This window comes from Peromyscus californicus, unplaced genomic scaffold (genome assembly GCF_007827085.1).
Source record: "Peromyscus californicus insignis strain IS unplaced genomic scaffold, ASM782708v3 Scaffold_5__1_contigs__length_169319896, whole genome shotgun sequence".
NCBI classification, from domain to species: domain Eukaryota; kingdom Metazoa; phylum Chordata; class Mammalia; order Rodentia; family Cricetidae; genus Peromyscus; species Peromyscus californicus.
This window is the reverse complement of record NW_026294573.1, coordinates 39,714,039-39,737,033: the sequence shown is the minus strand read 5'-3', so window position 1 is coordinate 39,737,033 and position 22,995 is coordinate 39,714,039. Positions and strand designations below refer to the sequence as shown.

General features: G+C 45.8%; 1 protein-coding gene across 1 annotated transcript; it reads right to left on the bottom strand.

Moving 5' to 3' along the window:
• Positions 1 to 1,027: 1,027 nt before the first annotated feature.
• Slc5a9 (solute carrier family 5 member 9) lies at positions 1,028 to 22,281 on the bottom strand. The gene is made up of 14 exons (XM_052717584.1): positions 22,120 to 22,281; positions 19,687 to 19,758; positions 16,870 to 16,974; positions 16,396 to 16,560; positions 15,188 to 15,293; positions 14,320 to 14,400; positions 13,865 to 14,070; positions 13,529 to 13,664; positions 12,995 to 13,102; positions 10,879 to 11,029; positions 8,808 to 8,976; positions 7,489 to 7,704; positions 3,920 to 4,103; positions 1,028 to 1,236 (listed from the first exon to the last, which is right to left on the bottom strand). Exons 1-14 carry the CDS (start codon positions 22,279 to 22,281, stop codon positions 1,028 to 1,030), a joined length of 2,070 nt encoding a protein of 689 aa, XP_052573544.1.
• Positions 22,282 to 22,995: the final 714 nt, after the last annotated feature.

The window sequence follows — 22,995 nt, the reverse complement described above, 5'->3', positions numbered from 1 at the left end:
GGCTTCTTTTATTTATCAATACAAAGTCAGGTTGGACATAACCATTGACCCCTGCTCCTAGGCATTCACTATCTAGAAAGAGAAAACACTACAAGGCAGTGTGATAAGGGCCACAGGGACACAGCTTATGCACTGTGGCGGCTGGTCGGGACCTTGACCCAGGTTGAAGCATTTGGAAAGTTTCCTGGGAAGTTACACAAGGTCACAGTCTCTGGTATATTTCAGGGAAGGAGTTTTGGCAGGTAAAGGTAAAGGGATACAGACCTTAGAGTGCCACCCCCAGGCTGTCCTTTCCACTCTCTAGGGCTGTTTGATTCTCATTGCTTTCAACATATTTTGCCTCTCCAGCTGGACCTTAAGCCCCTAAGCTGTGGATACTGCAGGAGTAGGTGTGATGGTAGAAGAAGAATTAGAACTGTGCCAAGGAGAATCCTGGTCTAGGAGCCCTGTGCCCTGGACACCTGTCTCTTACCTCTGCCCTTCACTCTTATGGGATTGGCAGCCACAACTGGGGAACCAATGGCATAATAAAGCCCTCCTCACTGGACTCATGCTACACATTACTGCAAGCCAAGGCAGGCAAGGGAGAAGGAGAGAGGAAGCAGAAAGGGAAAGAGGATAAGAGAAATGGGGGAAACACAGTGTACTTGGATAATTTTTATAGAATTCTCTACTCATTTTCTTTACTATGTGTCTAACCTGAAGATATGCATAACAATGAAGATTCTTGAATAAAGCAAGGAAATGGTGTTTTTGAGGTAGGGTTACAGGACAGTGTAGCAGAAAGAAAGCTGGAGTTGGAGACCCAGTATGAGTCCTGCTCTGTGACCCTGGGCAGTCCTAGTGATGTCTCTAGTCCTTCATTTCTCCATGTGCCAGGCATTGGACTGGATGTTCTTCATGGGCTTTCACTCTTTGCCTCTGTGATTTCCAGTTAGCACAGCAAGGTGGGAAGAGAGCCTGTCTCTGGCCTCTGGTCCTGGCCACGGTTCAGATGTTTTTTAATCACTTCAACTGGTCTGTGGAGTTACGAAAAATACCCCCAGAGAAAGATGTTGATGGCTAGCAGGATGATGGCATTGATGTTGCAGACATGTCTCCAGAGTGGCTCCTCCTCGATGTTGGTCAGCTTCTTTTCCAGTGCAGCTTTCTCAGCCGAGCTCAGGACTTGCTGTGGGGCCCCTGAGAGTCCACAGAACCAGCTCCACAGCCATTTTCCCCAGGACCTATGTAGGGCTGAGTGACACAGTCCATAAGGAGAGAAGGAGGAGAAGGGAAAGGGGAGGAAGAAAAGATGGAGAAAGGGAAGGTTGAACAAGGGATGAAAGAGTGGGGGATGGTAAGACATGGAAGGAAGGAATGGGGTACACATGGGGAGGATACTTTGTAAGGCTCTAAATTGGGTCTCTAGAGTGAGCTATGACCTTGGTGATAGCATCCAAATGGTCACAACTCAGAAGTATCTCATTACGGGAGATGATGTGTCTAAGCTAGCATCATGTGTCCTCCTCCTGAGCACCAGTGCAGAGTGGGGACAGAAAAAGAGCCGATTTTCCCAGGAATGGGGAGCATCTAAACCAGACAGACTAATTTTCCTGGCTGTGGGGCCTGATACTGAGCTAGAGGTCAGGAACCTGGCAGCAGGGCCAGCCTTGCATAAGGCCATGTGTAAGCCCGGCTCCCCTTAGTGGCAGGCGCTTTCTCCCCCATATGTCTCAGTGACATGTTCTGCATTGCTCCAAGAGTTGTTTAAGCATCTAATGAGAATGAAGGTTGACAACACTACAGAGGCTGCCAGTGCTGGGACTGGGAGAGGCTGTGTAAGTGAGGTCCAAACGCCCAGGTGTCTAAGGGATGCAGGCCAGGCCAGGAGTGTGGAGTGAGGTGTTGAGCTTGGGCTCACACAGCTCACAAAAGCTAAAGGGGCTGCTTCCCCCCTGTCTCGAGTGGGGACAGAAAAAGAGCCGATTTTCCCAGGAAGGGGGAGCATCTAAACCAGACAGACTCATCTTTGTTTCAGCAAGAAGGATCCACTGCATCAGCAGCTGCCTTCCCTGGTCTCTCATCTCTCCACAGTGGTGGTTTGTAATGGGATTGGGGCTTGACAGAGAGAGGCTGTATTTCCAGTGGACATCATGGCTGACGCAGAGGCTCATTTTCCTCCCTTACATGTAGTTGTCCATGGGGAGCAGGCATTCCTTTGTATCAGCAGGAACTACTTTGCCCTGGACACAGGAACCAGCAAGGGGCCTGTCTGTCTCTGTAGCTGGTGTCCAGTCATGGGCAGTCTCTCCTCCTCAGACACTCTTTCCTCTCTTCCTTGGTAGCTGCCTCACCTACACCATTGCTTGAAGAATGGCTTTTTTAGCTCATAAACTTTGTAGGTGCCTTTGGTCCTTGCAGTGATGGGGGAGACCCACCCCAAATCACGTACATGACTTTAAAACTTATATTTAAAAAAATAAAGCTACATTTTGCCAAGCAAAATTCACTGAACCTAAGTGGGATGACCAGTAAGGCCAGGGAGAGCGGCTTTGGCCTGAGGTGTTTCTGAAATGAGCCTCTCTGTGTTTGACTGTGGTGCCTATAAAAAGAGCACCTCTCCTTTACAGATTGCTCCACAGACCTCTGACTACCACAGCCTGGGCAAGAAGTATTGAGCCTTAGACCTCAATGGCTCTGGAGCTCAAGATATCATTAGCTACTGACAAATAACCATTTGTGTAGCACAAGAACCCTGAACGAAGGTGAAAGCCTCAAAAAGTGGGGGTACATTCAAGCCTGAGGGACAGTGCAGGGCTTTAGACCTGGGGAATGCAGAAGAACTGAATGGCAGAGCATCGGCAACTCAGCAGGTCCAGTGAGTGATGCTTTGCTAAGAGTGTCTGCTTAACCTACTGCAGTTACAGAGGTGGGCACTGCAGAGGCAGGAATGACACTCAGGCTGTCTGAAGTCTGATGGAATTTTGCCCAAATCGATGTAGAGCTGCCTCAGAGAGAATCCCAGCTCCATCCAGGCAGTGAGAATCTCTCTAACTAAGGCTGGAAATAAATACAGCACTTAAATTTTATTAAATTTCTACTTCATAAGGTAAAGATAATTGATTTTGGACTTTAACTTGCAACTGATGTGACTTTTGGAATTTAAATTTTTTCTTTGAGAATATTATAACAGAAAAAAAATTCCCATAATGTTGCCATTCTATTGTCGGGGTATCTTAATACTATTATTTAATCTCACTACAGGAAGGTTATGACCTCGTTACATTATGGCTTTGATTTAATTAATGTACTATCCAAGCACAGTTAACAACCTCTGGGAAGTCATTAGCAGATATAAGAGCCTGGCAGAGAAGTGGCCGTTTTCCTGAGGTATCCCTACGACAACAGCAGAACTGTGTAGGCCTGCTCTACACTCTTCCCATGAGGGACAGCCAGGCTTCCGTGTGACTACAGACAGTATCATTGAGACAAGAGGGAATAAATGCATAAATGCAGACAGGGATAAGGGTGACTGCTTCTTGGTGATGCCTAATGCTCCCTTCTATGTGGAGGGAACTCAAGAGGTGTAATGCTGTTTGGTTTCCTGCCCATAAGTTCCTCCAGGCTGTGCTGATTGTTAGATCTACTGGAGAATGGGTGGGCACTCTGTCTAGTGTTGGGTTCAGTATTAGGAAGTGCACCTCTCTATGGATAGAATCCAAACCTGACCACCTCCCGAGTTACCAAGACAGTCTTTCTCATCTGTCTTAACGGATTTAGTAGTCATGTAGGAAAGTGAAAGGATGATTTTGATTGTGTCCTCCCAGAATCATACATCCTCAGTGACCCCAAAATTCATCCTTGGGGGGAAATCCTCAGCATTATGCCTGGCCCATTGCTCCTTTGTGACATGTACGCCAACATGCACCCAACCTACCTCCTGGTTGCTCAGGCCCCTGGGTGGTGTTTGTTCCTTCCCCATCTTTTGCAAGGCCCTCCACAGCCGGCCTCTCTGCCAGCCCTGGAGTGTTTCCCGCCTCAGTCTCATTCACACTCTCAGAGGCCTCATTCTCCAGCTCAGATAAGGGACAATTCCTAGTCCACCAGGTCAGGCGAGCAAGCTAGAACAAGAGGAGACAACATTTGGAGTCAGAAGACAGTCCTGCTGTGGAGAAGGAAGTCTCATTCATGAGAGGCCATCAGAACAATAATAAAACAGGGTGAGGAACAAGGTGAGGCTGGGAGGGGGCACCTTGATTTTCTCTTTCTTCAAGTATGGAGCCTTTCTTGAGTACCCACTCTCTGTTAGCCCCAAGCTGGGTGCTGGAATTGAGATCTGAGCTGGGAATCCCCAGCTGCTTGGAGCTCAACCTGGGAGAAACAAAGACAGACAGGAAGCAGGTACATGATCACCAGTGAAAGGCTTCAAAGGTCCAGCAGAGAAGCTGATAGCTGACAAAAACAAAGCCTGAAAGCCAGCAAGGGCCACTGCAGACTTTAGACAAAGAGAAAGACCTGTGAGCTAGGATTTTCAAAGCTCCCTCAGAGGGAATTGAAATTGTCCAGCCAAGAAACTGTTGAAAAGTGAATCAAACAATAATGGAAAGAAGTATTCGGCGCCTGAGAAAACAAGAAGGAGGGAGAGAGGTCATGCATTTATCTATGCATTTATTTGTTTTGCAGAGCTTGGGATATGACCTAGGCCTTACACATATTAGACAAGCACTCAGCCACCCATCTGTCTCTCCATCCCAGGAAGCAGCAGCTTTGTGAGATGTTAGGGAAATAAAACATATAGGATGGGGTGACCTGTGGAATGATCAGGTGAAGAAGAGGAGAGACAACTACAGCTCTTGGTTTCCGGCTCAGCTGATGACAAGGGTAACGGAGCGTCTCCAAGGGATAGAAGATGCAAGACAAGAGTTGGTTTGGGTTTTTATGAGAGAGCAGGAGAGAAAAAACTCATGCATGCTCTCTCTCTCTCTCTCTGTCTCTCTGATACTGTCTCTGTCTCTCTGTCTCTCTCTGTCTCTCTGTCTCTTTCTGTCTCTCTGTCTCTCTGTCTCTCTGTCTCTCTCTCTCTGTCTCTCTCTCTCTCTCTCTCACACACACACACACACACACACACACACACACACACACACACACACACGATGGTGAGCTTGAAGTGTCTGTAATGCTTCCGACACCTTCAATCAGGAGAAAACAAGCCTTATCTCTCTGGGGTGGTCCTGGTAACTTTTCATCTCCCTTTTTCCTGACCCTGAGAACTAAAACATAGCTTCTTTAGATGACATCCAGTGGTATTAGACCCAACCATGTTGAAAGTCTCCTTCAGCAAAACTCTTCCTCTGCCCCAGATGCTCTGTCACATGCAGAGCCAGGTGTCAACTGCCTGGTTCTATGGTCCTACTTTGCACCATGTGCTCATTTGTATCAGGCCCAAGTGTGCCTCTGTCTGGGATCATAAGAACCCAGGAGGCTTATCTGTTTGTACACATCTCTGTAAAATTTATGAAGTTTATGCTCACACTCTGTGTCACGAATAGCATAGGAGCAATGTGTCTTCATGTCACCAGGAGGCAGTTGGATTTTCAGTTTGAGTCTTGAGAGAATGGATAGAGACAGAATTGAGTGCCATAAACAGTTGTTGAATTTATAGCCCTGGGATACTCTAGGGCAGTGATTCTCAACCTCCCTAAAGCTGTGACCCTATAATACAGTTCCTCATGTTGTGGTGACCCCAACCATAAAAATTATTTCATTGCTACTTTATAACTGTAGTTTTGCTACTGTTGTGAATTTTAATGTAAATTCTGATATACAGAATGTCTGATATGCAACCCCCAAAGGGGTCACAGCCCACAGGTTGAGAACCACCGCTCTAGAGTAACATACCACAAAGGTGTTTCTAAGGTAAAAGAAAAGTTCATGAAGTGACCAGAAGATTAGGATGACAAAACAAAAATCAAGAGCAAAGTGTAGCTGACGTGATTAGAGAAGGGGTCTTCCAGGTTCAGGATGTGGTCAGTGGAGACAAGTTCTCCTTGGAACTCACTTAACATAGCAAGGAAGAGTTAACCATTCAGTTTAGCGACAAGAATATAAGTAACTTCACTGAGATCAGTTTGAGCGGCGTTCTGTGAAAGGTAGTGGGTTGAGAAAACATAGATAGGAATGGAAGCTATTCTTTTTAAAGGTTGTCTGTAGAGAGGAGGGGGAGAGACCACGATAACCAGAGGAAAGAGATGATGGCCCTGAACTTTTTCTCGTTTCCCTTTTTTTTTTGTGACTCAGAAGACTAAAAGACAAGCTTTCTAGCTGACATCAGTGGTGTGAGAGATGACCCAGGAATGGATTCTAATGTGGAAATGCCTTTGCTGTGAGGAGTGAAAATTCAGACAAGGAAAAGCAGAGACCCCAGTGGCAGGAGGCCATGTCTGGCCACAGGAAGAGCTAGCTCACTTGCCTATCTGTGAGATCTCCTCTTGTTTAGGGGAGCAGTAAGGTCATTTTACTAGCTCACAGACACCACACAGGTGAGAGTACACACAGTGACTGCCACTCAATGTTTGGGGTCCAGTTTCTACCACAGGCTCTGTCACATTGTGCCCTGTCAGACTTTCTATGTTGAAGTCTTAGCTCTCAGATCTCAGATAATAGCTACATGTGCAGATAGGGTTATTAGAAAATAATTAAGGCAAGATGGGGTGACGTGGGCAGGCCTTACTGAGATCAGGTCCCAGAAAGACACAGATGGCAGACTCAGGAAGAAGATGGCCATCTCTAAGCTGCAGAAGAGTCCTCGGATGAAAATAATCTGCTGGTCCCTTGACCCCAGGCTTCCAGGCTCCAGAAAGGTGATGTGACAAATTCTTAATGTTTATGCCATCAAGTCAGCGTTAAGTAATTACAGTGGCTTTAGTAAGCCAAACAGGCTGAACAGAAAGGCTTCTACAGACTGGACATCAGTATTCAGAGGCTAGGGAGCAGTCAGCTCTCTGGTTCCTTTCTCATGTATTTCTTTCATACCATTAAAAAAAAATCTCTATTTCTTCTAAATCCATCAAAGAGAGACATTGCCAGTGTGCCGGTTTCTGGACCTCTGTGCTTAGCCTCTCTCATTAAGCCTAGATCTTCTATGCTTTCTCTCTATGTAGTTAACAGTTTGTGTTGGCATCTGCTTTCCTGGGGACAGTTGTTGGTAGGAACCATTAATCTTTATAAACCCAGCGCTACACTTGACACATAGTGGGTAGACAATGCGTAACTTTGAACTGAATGGGTTACTTCTCACCTAGAAATTCATACACCAGTGAGCATGTCCTCCAAAGGATATCTGCTTAGCAGCAGGTGAGACCCTAATCCAATAGGATAAAAACCAGTGTGTGTGTGTGTGTGTGTGTGTGTGTGTGTGTGTGTGTGTGTGTGTGTGTGTATAGGGGGGTTGGGCATTAGGGATAGAGGAATTGTTCCCATGAGCCTCAGCCTGAACACACCACTTGCCTTTTCATCAGGGATGGGCCCTGTGCAGAAACTGATTATGATGGTGATGATGGCCGTAAGTCCACAGAGGAGAAGGGCAAAGTACAGGTAGTGGAAGTCCTTCAGAACATCCGGCCTCCTGTCCACCTCCCCACAGGCTGGAGCAGGGTATGAGAACTCCAGAATCATGCGCACTATTCCCACTGCTAGGCCAAACATGAGGCCCCAGAAGGCACCCTAAGGAGAGAGTGGAGATACAGAAAGGGAGAGACTGGGGTGAGGTAGGTAGATCCTAGGAAGTTGAGGGACACTCTTTCCTCACATCTCCCTCCTACTGGCTTACTACAGTGGAAATTTCAGCCATCTTACCTAGTTCCCCATTGGCACTCCATGTCTTGAATTAAAAGTCTCTGGGACCTCACAATTATAGTTGCGTATGTTCATTACCCACACCTCTTCCCAATATGAACTGGTCAGATGACTGAGATGTTAATAATGAGACATTGATCTTGAATTTAGTACTTTGGAATGAGCAAGGGCACCCAGAATTCAATGGGCCCTTGCTGTGTTCTGTGGTTGTCAGCAAGAATAGTTCTCACAAGTAGTAGATATCTTGCTTAGGGATAAGTTGGTTGTGTGGAGTTGTGAACATGACATTCTTTAATTTGTCAAGGCACATCCCCCAGATTTGGGCCAGTGTCTTCTTTTTATTATGAGATGTAGTCAAGGTTCCCATCCTGGCATCTCTCCTTCTCTCCCATAATTGTCAAGAGTCAGTGTAGTACAGAACAACTGTGTAGATAACACCCTGTGAGTCCACACTGCATCAACAATGGCATTCTTGCTTTGCTTATACATAGTAGGATACAGGTTTAGAGGTGGAGCAGAGACTGTAGAGCCATAGAGCCTCAGGCTATCCTATACTTCCACAAGTCTCTCTTGTCCAGCATTCTCCTCCTCTACCACTGACCCTTCAGGAATTGTCTCACATGCCACTTCTTTCAGGAAGTCTGCCCCTCTCCTAGAAGTCTCTTCACTGGCTCTTTGCTTTCCCAGAGGCCATTGTCCTTTGCCATTATTGCTTATTTAATCACCTTTCTTCCCTGACAGCTCAAGATGGCAGACCCATGTGAACCTTGTAAACTGTTATATCCCTAGAGATGTTATATTTGGGTTGGTAAGTGTTTACTGGGCAAATGAGAGAATCTTGACCTCATGGTAAGAGTTAAATACCTGGAGAAGGCAGTGGCTTTGCCCAAGGTCTTAGAAACCAGATGAGTGACAGACCCTTATTCCAGATCCTGTGATGTGTGGGGGAGGGGCAGAGTTGTTACACTCACAGGTTCAGTGACCCTCTTGCTGAAGATGGCCAGCAGGAAGAGGGCCGTGATGGGTGGGGCTAGGTAGCTGGTGATAGATTGGATGTAGTCAAAGAGCTGCCCACTATTGGAGCTTTGGATGATGGGGATCCAGAGGATGCTGATGACTACCAGTAAGACTATGAACAACCTGTGGGAAGAGCACAGGGCACTGTGAATACCACTCACATGAGCATGGACAGGATGAAGTATGCATGGAAATCATACATTCTGTGGGTTAGAATCTCAAATACTAAAAGGCAGAAATTAGACAGCTAAAATCCTAGAACTTGGAACTTCAGAATTCAAGAAACCTTGATATTCATACATTGGGTGGCATCAAGGTTGCCCTGTACACCCACTGATGAGGACTAATCCATACCTTCCACCCCCAGCCATGCACTGAAAGGTCTCAGCTGAGGATGCCTTTCTTCCTCCTTGCATTTAGCCCTGTCTAGCGCAGTTTACTTCTCTAGGATGGCTCTAGCCTTACATTGGCCCTGAGTCTGTGCTTCTTCTCTTTACCCCCTCTTGGCTAATTCTCACTCATGCCTAAGCTCCCAAAGTGCTCTTGGTGCCTGACTTTGAACAAGAAAGGATGTATTTTCTTGGATGGGCTGAATGCAATAATGCATATGACCAGGAGATGGAGCTCAAGTCACACTAATTGAGAACTATAGCCCTGTTGGCATGTAGAAAGGAGCAATACTTACTTCTGAAATATTCTCCTCTCCTCCGTTTTTACTCTCACTTCCTTTTCCCCAGGTCCTGTTAGAGAAGTAACTGCCCACCTGTTCTCCTTGATGTTCATTCCCTCTCCAGTCCTACTCTTAGATGCTGGGTCACTGTCTAGGTGTGTGCAGATGAGCAGGCCTTAAGCCAGAAACAAAACACCCAGGAGTAGACAGTGTTGGTGAAGAGTGAGATGTCTAATCCCACATCTCTAATCAACAAAGAGGCTGAAATGTGCTCTTCAGTTTTGAAGCCAGGGCCTGGGAGACTTGAATTGTGAAGCAGCGATTTCAGCCCTTTACCCTCATGGGAACTCTGAATCCCTAGTCTGTGGAGAATAGGAAAATTTACCACTAAGTTGTGCTTTTAAAAATAAAAATTACTACATTCAAGGTGAAGTTCAACATTCATATCTTGGTGTTCAAAGCTTGTAGGTCATTTGGAGACGACTTCTCTGTGGACATCTCCCTCAAGACTACACCTCACTGTCTCTTGAAGTTTTCTCTTCATTGTAAGCTGGGGACATCCTGAGAGCTGAGTGAGAATCAGACAAGGGGGGTAAAGAGAAGAAGCACAGACTCAGGGCCAATGTAAGGCTAGAGCCATCCTAGAGAAGTAAACTGCGCTAGACAGGGCTAAATGCAAGGAGGAAGAAAGGCATCCTCAGCTGAGACCTTTCAGTGCATGGCTGGGGGTGGAAGGTATGGATTAGTCCTCATCAGTGGGTGTACAGGACAACCTTGAAGCCATCCAATGTATGCATACTAAGGTTTCTTGAATTCTGAAGTTCCAAATTCTAGGATTTTAGCTGTCTAATTTCTGCCTTTTAGTATTTGAGATTCTAACCCACAGACCTTCTCTGGTCCAGGGACCACTCACTTGATCTTTCTTTCTGATTCCCAGCATCTGTGTGGCCCCAGTACAACAGTGTAACAAATGATGGTGTTTGTTCTATGTATATCTGGTGGGTTAGATTAGTAGCATTCTCATTGTCCTAGAATAACAGCCAGAGATGACTTAAAAGACTTCAGGGTGTGAGGTGTTCCTCCACTTACACGTTATCAGTCAGGGTTTACATACATTACCATCTCACAGTGAACTTGCTAGTTAAACAGACAAAGACAGATTTCTCCCCTTTCCCTGTTATTCTGAACTGAGAGAGATGGGTTCTGGGAAAGGAGTTAATGCAAAGTCACACAAACCCACTGTCTGACTGCAAGCCTGGGGTCAAGAACTAGCTGGTCTTCCCAGAAAGCAGCATGGGAGATGGGAAAGGGAATTCTTCATAGAAAGGGTGCTCTGGAAGCATGGGTCAGCATACCTGCCTACCACCATCAGCTCTTGCTCCGTTGCCTGCCTGCGGAAGCGCTGCCACACATCTATGGCAAACAGCGTGCTGCTGCTGTTGAAGATGGAGGTGAGTGAGCTCATCAGGGCGGCCATGATCACGGCAATCATCAGGCCTCGCAGACCTGGGGAGAGACAAGGCTGAGTGGAAAGCTGTCCATTTAAGGGCTTTGCCAGGACAATGGAGGTTGCACAAAGCCAAAAGTTTTGGGGTGGGGATGAGATGATGTGGGTGCTGGGGAGGGTCCCATCTAGGACAGATACAGAACCAGGAAACCCACAGTGCTTGAGGCCAGGTTCTGGCCAGCCTCTGTGTCTGCTTTGTGGCCTTAGGTAGCCCATCAGGACTCTCTGAGCCTTCATCCCCCCTGTGCATGACAAGTTGTACATGAACCGAGATGATAAGAGGTTTTCTGAAGTCTTGTTGTGTGTCTTGGTTTCATAGCTGTGGATGATGGTGGGTCCCTGGGGCTGGGAGCAAGAGGGTGGCTGATGACATATTTTAATCTTTATGCCATGTTTTATATACTTTTAAAAGAGGTGTTTCATACCACTTTATTTATGATCACTGCCTGAAGTCCCAGTCTTAGAGACAGAAACCTGGGTTGTTTCCTGGCTTTGTGGGTAACTAGATAAATGATCTTAGGACTAGGAGCTCTCTTTTCTTGGACCCAATTTTTTTTTTACCTGGACACTGAAAATATTAGAGGGTACACTGATATTTGAAATTTCTACCTCTGATGTCCAGGCTTCTGGAAATGACCTTTCAACACTGGGAGATGTCTCCCTAAAGTTCTCTGGCTCACCCGGGGCCTCTTTTTCTCCAAATGTGTATGTGTAACCAAGTCCTTGTAGTTGCTTTGGACTCCAGGGTTCCAAACCGACACATCCCTGTCCTGAATCCTTCGTTTCCCTCTGGCTAATAACACCTTTTTGGGTTCCCTCACTGATGTCATAATTATCCTAGACCCTTCTTTTATCTCTCCCCATTCCTTCCTTTTCTTAACTGCTTGGCCCTAGCTGGACCTTCACTGTTTCTGCTATTTCTCTGACTGCTATAACTACTAAAGAGAAGCAATAACCACTCATCTACTGCCTTCTAGTTCTTTGGCTCAGTATCATTACAAACCCATCTTCTGAAGATCAAAAATTGGAATCAACTTGGGCCTCTCTCTTTCTTGTAACTAATGAATATTGAGTCATCAAAGCCTGTCAATCATACTTCACAATTATCTTCAAATGCCTTCTCTTCATCTTTGAAGTCATTGGTCTGGTCAAGTCACTGATGTCACTTATATGGACCAGTGCAGAACCCTCACTGCAGAACCTTATGTTTCCTTGACTTTCCCCTCCAAATCTCCCTCCATGCTGAATTCTTCAAGCATTCGAGCTTGGACAAAGCTCCCTCCAGTCTCCAGTGCCCTCCTTTGCTCTCAGAGAAGAGGCTGTGCTCCTGCATGATGTTTGGCCATAGCATTCCCATGGAAAGCTGTCTCCATTCATCCTTTCTGCTGATGGTGCATTGCACATTGCACGATCTTTCCACCCTGGTCATTTGCATGTGCACTATCTTTCTACAATGGTGTTTCCTATGCTCTTGGTCTTTGACAAGGTATTCTTGTGACTCAGCAGTATTTCTTTTCTTTGGAGAATTTTTCTGACACTCTTCAGGCTTGGTCACCATGTCCTATACTCTTGGGGAACCCAGGTAGTCCCTGGAAACCACAGAGAGCCTAGGATCAGAGAACTGCCTTTTAACAATGCATTTCCAATTCCTAGAACACACAGCAGGTGCCTTAAGAAAGCTTGAGGAAGTGTGTGTGTGTGTGTGTGTGTGTGTGTGTGTGTGTGTGTGTGTGTGTGTATGTGTGTGTGTGTGTGTGTGTGTGTGTGTGTGTGTGTATGTGTGTGTGTGTGTGTGTGTGTGTGTGTGTGTGTGTGTGTGTGTGTGTATGTGTGTATGCTAGGGTGGGGGCAGAGGTGGGTCTTTCTCATCTCTCTTTCCATCTATTTGTAGTGCAGTCCTTCTGGGTAGTGAGCCTTGAAGGATGTAGTGGGTAGTGGAAATGGGTAGGGGAGCTAAGACTCACCCACGGGCATGAGAGCCATGACCAGCTTTGGGTAGGCGATGTTGGAACATCCCACTCTGGCCCCACACACTCTTTGACAGATGTCAGGGTCTACGCAGGCAACTTCATCTGCAAAAGAAAGAAGCTGCATGATGCTGTACCTCTTTATGTTGACCCACTATTTGCCTTCTGATGCTATGGGAATACATTTACTGGAGATTCCAACCTAGTCTAGAAGGTCAAATGACAGGTGGTCTGATTGCCTATAGATTTGTGTATGAACTACACTGCAAAGCTTGTCTGATTCCTTTGATAAAAACAAATATCCTTGGGAGGATCCAATAATGTCTTGTTTCTTCTCCATATGAAGGGGAAAAGTTTAAAATGGCCTTCAGATAGATTTCTTCTACTCCAGTACAAAGTCTAAAATGCTTTCTTGGTTCTCTTAATCGAGAAACCCTGCCAGCCCCTGCTGTAGTTCACCTGTCCCAGGAAAACCTTCTCCGAAAGTGTCCTGCAAACCCACCATGCACAGAGAGCAGCACTAGCTCTTACCTGGGTACAGGGCCCGGCTGATCATGCCAGGCATGACAATGAAGAACATTGGGAGGATCTTTAGGTAGCCCCCCAGCACTGAGCCCCCCTTGGCATGGGAAAGACTCTTGGCAGAGAGAGACCTCTGCACAATCACCTGAAATAGTGTGAGATAGGCATAAATAGCAGTGGAGATATGTCAGTGAGAGACTTAGCTCAGTGCAGGTGAGCCCCAACACTGGTCACTATTTGCCTCCACTCAGCCCCAGGATGATGTCCAACCCTCTATGTACCCAACTGCCTGTTCATTTGTTTTCAGGAAGCCCCTGCTGGGCAACGCCAGGATGAGGATATTACCTGGTCTGTGCACCAACACCAGGTGGCCAGGACTGTGAGCCCAAAAATGAGACCTGGCCAGGGAATGTCCCCATTCACAGGGTCTCGAAGCACGTGGAAGGCATCTGGCCGTGGGAGGTGACAGGTGGTGTTGGGAACTGTGGCATTGGGGATGGCCTGCATATATAACTTCTGCAGGCCTGGGTACCAGCCCACCTCCTGAAAGCCTGTGGGAAGAGACATGGGGTGAGAAGTAGACCTGAAGGTCCAACTTACAGCCTCATGTGAGCCTCTGGGTTTGAAATGACTTGAGAATTGAGAATGGATGAGAATGCTGGGCTCTGGGTTCAAGATTCTTGGTTTGGAATAGAGAGAATCCTGACTTTAGGGAGCCCTGGCCTAGAAAAGGGATATGGTCTAATGCTATAGAAAGTTCTAGGGGTCAAGGATCGGGTGTATTTAGATCGTTTTCTTACCCAGAAACATGAGGACCAGCGCTCCCCCTACCATGATCACAGTCTGTAGAGCATCTGTGTAGATCACAGCGGTGAGCCCTCCTGGGTACCCAAGGAGAGGATACATCAGTCAGCATCATGGGAAGGGGAAGTTTCCCTCTGGCTGTCTGCCCTGTGTTTAGCTACACTGGGGGAGACCAGAGAAGACACAGAGCCCTTTTAGCAGGGAACCTTGGTGACAGACCCTTCTCCATCTCTTCTCTCTCTATCGCACCTAGGGATTATGCTGGCTGGTTACAGACCAGTATGTTTTGATGGAATTCTTTCTTGGCAAGATCTGGTCACCACATCAACAATAGCCTGTTGTTCTTGCCATTACTATCCCCAGGTTCTCTGCTTTCCCTCCAAAAGCCCATCTATATGTCTCCACATTCAAAGCCAACTTAGCCATAAGTTGTTCTGTCCTGGGCTGTTGTCCCAGGGCACCCAGTTCTATGAACTGAAGGAAACAGAGCAGAGCAGATTCATGGCATTGCCACAGTGATTATGACCCAGACGGCAGTTCACTGATTTCCCACCTTGTCCTTGCACAACCCTTATCTCTCTCATTGCCTGCCTTTGCCTGGTAGGCTTTCCATCTCTGCCATTCCCACCCCTATTTCTCTCCTCCTGACATTTCATCTTCCTCTGTGTGCGCTCTCACAGTATATCTCTGTCTTCATTAGTTTGTCTCTGTTTTTCCCTATCTCACTGTCTTTCTCTGGATCATCAGTCTTCTGCCTGTCTCTGTCTATCTTTATCTTTCTGTCTTTCAATATACTTGCCAGTGAAAGCTTCTTTCCTCATCTCATGGTCTCTACATATCGATATGGCCTTTCCCCCTTCCTACCTGCAATAGTGTAGACAGCTGTCACCACCAGCAAGATCACCGTGGAGAGATAGAGGTTCCAGCCTAAGGCCATCTGAATAAAGATGGCTCCAGAGAAGATATCTGTCTGTAGAAAGCAAGGATCCACAAGTTCATGCCACCCAATGCTTCCAGAATGATTGTTGTGGGTGTGTCACCTACCTTATCAAACAATGGAGACAAGGCTGGAGAGCCATGCTAGTGAGTTTGGTCTTGGTATTAAAGTGCCACACTATGGAATGTGGGCTTGACCTTGTACACATGGAGGCATGGTAGAATTTAGAGTGAAACAATACTGTATAATGTTTTGAATGAAAAAAAAAATAATCAGCTAGCCTTGAGAGATTTATCTGTATATTATGAAGGTCAGGGTAAGAAATAAAAGTGGAAGATGGAGAAAGTAAAGCTAGAAGCTGGAGGTGGAGAAGAGAACATTTGGGAGGAGAGGGTAGGAACTGTGCAGGTTGCTGGCTGCTCCATGAGATAACCTGCAGGACTGTCTGGGCAGGCAACAGTGGGTTCTGGGTAACCCTTATGCTTGGGTTATTATGGGACTTGGGGTAAAGACTTTGCCTCAGCTAACAGTGTTGGTCCTGAAAATAATTTCATTGCTAGATCTGGCACCTGACTGATTCTGTTCTCTTCAGTCTATTTGCTCATCTCATCATATGATAGTTCATAAACTAATTACAGAGTCCACAATAAGATAGTGAAGGGACATAATCCTCTTAGGAAATGGGAGTCAAGATCCAGTTCTGATTCCAGACCTAGTCCTTTGTATAGACTTGGACAATTCACTTGACTTGTCCAGGTTTGTTTTCTGAGTTTAGTTCAATAAAGCAATAGTAATGTTTTTTTCTGACTCTAACATTCTAGGTAATTAATAAAGAGTTGCTGAATGAAGTATCAGTTAATGGAAACATGAAAGAGTAGACCCTAGTTTGGTAGTTTCTTGTGTGAAAGATCAATATTCACTTAAAACAGTTATCATTCATTTCTGATCTTCCCACTTCTGAAGTCAGGTGGGTTCATCTTTCCTTCCTTTTATCCTTCATTCCATCCACACACTCTTTTATTTCATTTTCTTCTTCCATTCCTCCATGTCCCTTTCCTTCTTTCCATCCCTCCCTGCCATCAGTGAGCTCAGCATAAAGTCCATGGTAAGGAAGCCACCTTGGAGTTATACCCACTGATATCTTGGTGAAGATGTAGAGGATGAGAGACAGGACTGACATGTACACCTGGATCCTCTGTCCTCCGAATCGTTTCTTCAAGTACTCTGGCATGGTGACCACACCAGCTGCGATGTACACAGGGACGAAGATCCAGCCCAGGGCCACAAGCAGCCAGGTTGCCTGGGAGAACATAGAGAAGTTATTTTAATTTTAGAAAGATTGGCAGCTTCTTACCCAGAGATAGCATGTTGTATGGGAGAGCCATGAGGGGGGAAACCAGGGACCTGGGTCCTCATCCCAGTTTTTCTGGATAATTTCAGATGAGTCTTCTTTCTTTTATAAGGCGTTGATGTTATCATCTATATAATAGGTCCTCTGTTTACCACACAGCCTCCCAAGTACCTCTAAGATATCTTTCATCCCTAAGGCCAGGCATAGGAGATGGTTCTGACCCTCAACACCCTGGAGCAGTCAGGTCAGCATCCTTACATTCCACTCAAAGCCACCGACAGCAAGGCCTCCAGCAGCCCCTGTCCCAGCCAGGCCAATGAACAAGCCACTGCCCACATTGCTGGACATCAGAGATGCTCCGATCTGAAAGGCACAAGTGAGGTTAGTTTGGAGCAATCTTGTCTTAGGACCACTTACAGTGAGGAGGCAGCTAGAGGCTGTGATTTTTGAGGCACTGTCTAAACAGAACCATTCCCATGGGGTTTTTCTTTCTCCTCACAAGGGAGTAGCTGGAAGCACCAGTCATTTTTCATTATCCCTGTGAACTTCTAGGTTCCCAGACTCAAACGTCCTTAGGTAGTTATCGTGTTGATACATAGGTTCCCTGTCCTTAGATCTTCCTGCTCCAGATAACCAAAATCTTTCAGAAACTTCCAAAGGCTTTCAGGGTTTTCTCTTCTTTTTAGAGAGCAGAATGTGAGCCATGGTGGGCAGGGATAGTGAGCATCGTTAAAACAGAAGGTCAAAAATGACTGATGTTATGAGTATGAGGGAATGTGAGAGTGAGTGAAGAGTGAATGAGGGAGTAAGAAGGCAAGAGTATGTGGGAGTCTTTAAGTGTAAGATTATGTGAATGAATATATGAAAGTGAGTGGGAGAGTACATGTATGCACATGTGTGAGTATATGTGAATGTTGGCTTGTATGTATGTACCTATATGACTGCTTTAGTATGTGGATGTGTGACTGTGAGAAGATGAGAGCGTATGAGTACATGAACGAGCATGTGAGAGTTTGTGTCAGTTTGATGTGACTGGGTTTCTAGGTAGGCCTGATCTTCCTTCATCCCACTTTGGGAAGAGGAAGTTAATTTTCAAGGTTCAGTAGAAATGTAGGGTATGGTCTGATAGGAGAGATGGGGGTTCACAAATGCTGGGGATCAATTTTGGAGATGGTTGGAGGCTTGCCCCTGATTCTCAATTCACTGTTCTTTACTACACTATTAAGTGTAGGTGTCATTCTTTCAAAATAATAACTCCTATTTCCTATTCACCTATTGCCCGAGACCCAGCTGAGAAACCCAGTACCTCCCTCTGTCCCAGGTTTGATTACATTATTCATAAGTCTGTATGCCTACTCAACTCTGAGTGTCTCTATAGCAGGAAATTCCAGCTATATTTCATTAGATCCAGTGCTCAACATGAGGCTCACACCTGGAGATAGAGCAGGGGGATTGAACTCTCCCTGGGTGTTTGGATGCCAGATTGAGCACTGAAAGTGTTAAGAATATTTATTTCTGAGGTCTTTACATTTTGCTTTTGTTTGTTTCCTGTGAATGAGTGAAACTGTAGAGAGAATGGGCTGCTCTGCCCTTTGATTGACAGCTGACAAATCCCTCCCTGAAACCCGGATGCCTTGATCAGGTAGCTGTCAAGCTAGCAGTTCCTATTGGGTGGATGGCAAAGACTGTTGTTATGACATCCCAGCTGCTTCAAATAATTCATGAATCCACTGAGGAAACTCTACTCCAACTTCAGAGGAATGCTGCAACTACGATGCTGTGGAAGCCACAAACGGCTGCTTTGGGAGGCTGTACTACTGTCATGACCGCTTCAGAAAACATGCACTGGATTGGAAAGACCACACTTTGGGCTAAATTACCTTCAGTGGATAATGAATGACTCTACTCATCCTATAGCTACTCATGCAACACAGAAGGGAAGCAATTTCCCAAGGGCACAAAAAGTCTGTGATTGGTGCAGTGTGAGGCTTGCAATTGGTTCTTGTGTAAGGAGTGTGATTAATGGAATTAGAAGCTATATAGACACCAGGCTGTGATTGGTGAAATTATATTCAAATTAATAAATAATATAATTAATTAAAAATTAATTACAAATTAATTGTAAGTGTGCTTCCATTCTTTTCTGGCCATATTAGTTGGTTGGTTGGTTGTCATATATATATATATTATATATATATATATATTATATATATATAATATATAAAATTAATTAGCTTGGGATGCTTCTCTTCTGTGTATTTCTCCAAACTCCCTGCTGCATCTCAGTGTTGAACATTTTGCATAAATGATCTCTACAAGGGGTCTTTATTATAAGTAGAACATGATGGTTTGGTTGCACGAAGAGCAGATATTAGATCATAGGGCATAGCAACCTTAGTAGTGAGGAGGTAGCTAAGAATTCCAGAGATCCTCTGAGAGCTAAGGACCTTGTTATTCAAAGATCCGACACACAACACTAGGCTGAAAAGTTACAAAAAAAATTTGAGGTCAGAAACTGCAAGAAGCTTATTATGAAGAGCTGAATGGTAGCCAAGAGTACAAGATTGTAAATCTGGATCACTGGAAAAGTTTGAGAGAGACACCAAGGGTTAAAGAGTTGAAGGCCTCAGCTACCTTTATTTAGTCCTTAGGTGTTGGAGCTTCAAGCTCATAGCAGCAACCCCTGCCCTGAGCACCAAGAACAATAACTTTCTGGTTCTAAAAGCTGGGGCCATGAGACTCCAGTTCTACAGTATAGAGCTGAAAGCTTCTGTTTGGAATCCCAGCTTACAAACTTCTAGAATTGAGTGCTATCAATACTATGTTCCTTTCCTGCCTCTGGTTTATGTCTGGATAGAGCAAAAGAACCCCCAGCCAGTCATCTGTGACATGCACAGGAGGCACCTGGGGGAGATGTCTCAGGCTGCTGGATGATTGGGGCAAGATAGGAATCCAGAGCTGGGCAAAAAAGTAAGAGGGTGTTGATGTAGTTCTGGCAAGAAAATCTGAGAGGAGGTCATGGATGGCCAAAGCTGGTAATATATGCTGGAAGAGGAGGGAGGAAGGTCAACTCACTGGCCACCAGGTCATGGATCTCCCAGCCAGGAAATAACCACCAACGGTCCCTCGGCTTGCACGAATAGATGACTGGAAAGAATATGCAAAGATGTTAGTACTCCCCAAGGCTCTTACAGTCCCTATCTTCCACCCCTTGATTAACTGCCCCCTTGGTATAGGCACTGTGGAGACCAAGAGGACAAGGACTAAGGTAGAGCAGAACTGTCTGTATACCTATATCATCAGACTTTTTAAAACTATGGGTCTGTGGGAGAGTCATGCCCTCTATGCTAGTTTCACTCTCCATCTGTTTCTCAGGACTGATGTGAAAAACAAAGGAGGCAAGGTCCTCAGGAATAGCAGAACACCATGAAAACACTGAAAGGTAATTAGTGTCTCCTTACTCTTCCCTCTGTTCATGACTTCTTCCAAGGGGTGGTTGAAATCTGCCTCAGGTGCATAATGACTGACTCTCCCCTAAGCTAGCCTCTTCTTTTTTTTTAGACAGACACCCACACTGGAGAGTGTACGGTTCTAGCCATTCTGAACACTAGCAAGAAGGAAGAACTCTGTTTTGACATTCCTTGATATGACTTGGAGTCAGAACTGGAAGGAGCCAGTAGGTAGCCAGTCAACAGCCTATTTTGGGATATGCTCTGAAGGGTGAGGTGGTGCAAGGAGGGTAAGCTCTTTCTCTGGGGACATAAGCCCAAACTTCTTGGTCAAGACACTAACAGGACTGGAATGATAGCCAAGCTTTCTCCACCTTTGATGTAGAGAAGAGGCTATAAGTTAGGCTCAGGGTGGCTAGGGGTGGTTTGGCAGGGCATGATGAGAATCTGTGGTGTGGGCTGATGGTGGGCAAAGTTGTGTTGCAATTTGTGTTTAAATGTTCCAAAGCCTTGTGCGTTAAATACTTAGTCTGCAGTGCACTATCAGACATGGGGATTTTAGGAAGAGTTTAGATTATGAGGACTCTGACCTAATCAATATATAAACCCCTTTGATGGATTCAAAATTGAATGGGCTATTGGGAAGCAGTAGAAACTATGGAAAATGAGCCTTGGTTAGAGCAAATGGGTCATAGAGGGCATGAATTTGAACATTATATCTTGTCACCATCATTTTCTTCTATTTCCCAGCATTCACAGATGATCAACCTCCTCTTTTACATGCTCCTGTTGCCTTCCCACATACCCACTGTAATGAAATTAGCTGACAATGGTCTGAGACCTCTGAAACCTGGAGCCTAAACACATCTTTACTTCTTCAAGTTAATTAACAAAGTTTTGTCACAAGAGAAAGCTGACACAGGAGTAGAAGTTACTTCAGAGTGGGAGACAACAAGTCTGGCTAGATCTTAGGAAAGAGAAATCCTTGAAGTAGAGGAAGGGAAAACAAAAGGTAATTAGTCATTGGGGAGTGATACACACATGTACAGGACCTGACATGTGTTAAGCTTTGGCTAGAACTTTCCTGTGTCACCTCTGATCATCTTGGTGGCAACAGTAGCAGTAAAACTTCATTTCACAGATGAGAAATTGGGCTACAGAGCAGGAAAGGACTTGTCCAACACACATGGGAATTGGGGTTCCCATGCTGGCCACCTCGCAGGGACTGCTGATCTCCTGTCTGCCCACTTCTTTCTCAAACCAAGCCTGACAAGTGAGGGTTAGCGCCTCCCCTCGCAGAAGAGAGGCCTGAGGTCCATAGGTATTCCTCACCAGCTGAGACTTGGGTGATAATCTGCCTCACAGCAGTCCAAAGGTACTGACCTCTCAGCAGACTCCTGTGTTGATAACAGCAGATGTTTATTTCCTGCTCCCTGCATGCCAGGTACCGTGCCAGGTGCTTATGTGTGCCCTGTCACTGAATGGTTATAACTTTCAACAGTATCAACTGCAAACACACGGGCAAAGTCAGAGGTTTCTACGTCCCCAGGACCACATAGCTTTAACTGCTGGGCTCGGGGTTCTCTGACCTCAAAGCCTTGCACTTGCCCACAGCTTTGTGGTTTCTTTGAACAATAGGAACATTGGAATCTGGAAGGCACTATTGCCTGAGAGCATGCGAGTCTGAGTTCCTTGTTTAAGACACTAATAGAAGGGGAGGAAGGCTAGGTGTTGATCTTACTCTGAGTTGGGAGACCTGAGGCAAAGGAGAGGAGAGTCAAATTCACAGTGACTAAACAGGTTGGATGTCTGAGCTCATAGCCTGACCTGCCTCTGGTTCACTGTGTATTGCTCAGGGAGGCCATAGGTCTCTCTGGGCCTCAGTCATCCATATACAGAAGGGCAGGATGGGAGTGGGTGATTCCTAAAGTACCATTAATGTCAGCTATCTGTGGTTGTGTATTCTTCTTCATCCCTTTTCCCCTGTCCTCTCCCAGCTCAAGATGAAAGGCTTCTCTGCTTCTTGGTCAGATTTCAGCATTGCTTAATCCTCACTCACCCAGATTCCCACAGCAAGGACGAAGACAAAGTAGATGACCACCACCACGATGTCATAGGCATGCAGGCTGACCCCAGAGCCCAGTGCTGGGTATGGTGCTGTCTCAGTGCTGACTCCATCCCTTGAATCTCCAGGCTCCATTGCTGCTAGCTCCTTGCTCATCGGTTACTGTCATTCCCAGCAGGCTGGACTTTGATGTCCTCCTGGCTTCATTCCTTCCGTTTAATGATTGACAAACCCAAGCTTCATTAGCCTTTGAGAAAGCAAAGAGTCCTGCTAGCATGTGAAGTCCTGCCCACTTTCCTCCTAACTGCTGTGCCTTCCCTTGCAAGACTTCTTCCCTCCCTCCTTCCCTCTCTTTGCCTGCTGCCATTGTATTAGCACACACACACACACACACACACACACACACACACACACACACACACACACACACACACACACACACTTTAGAAATCAAGGTGCCCAAGCAGCAGCTCAAGCAGCTGCTCTGTGGAAGAACTGGAGATAGTGAATGTGGAGCTGAGGCTGAAGTTCAAGTTTCCTAGTCATCAGTTTAACACAACTTTCCTTTCCTCAATAAGAGCAAGAGGAGGGAAGACAGGAAGAGTCTGTGACCATCCTTGTAAAGCCGCCACTGCCTCTTATGCCCTTACCTCCAACCCACCAAGGTTCCTTGTTTTACAGTGGAGGAAACAGAAAGCTAAATTTTTCTTGCACAGAACAGGGCAATTTGTGTCAAGGCAGGCCAAATTTACATCTTCTGATGCTCAATCTACACTTCCTGTCCTGGGCTATGACAGATGGAGTAGATGAGGTCAAGTTCTACCTTGCAAAAGGTAGAGTTCACTGAGGAAGACTGTCTCTTAAGATTCT

Coding starts and splice junctions, on each gene's coding strand:
- Slc5a9 (XM_052717584.1), bottom strand. CDS start 22,281: ATGAGCAAGGAGCTAGCAGCAATGGAGCCTGGAGATTCAAGGGATGGA. Junction 15,294..16,395: donor ACATCTTCACCAAGATATCA/GTGGGTATAACT, acceptor TGCTTTCTACAG/ACAGATATCTTCTCTGGAGC. Junction 13,103..13,528: donor CAGCCGGGCCCTGTACCCAG/GTAAGAGCTAGT, acceptor TTTCTTTTGCAG/ATGAAGTTGCCTGCGTAGAC.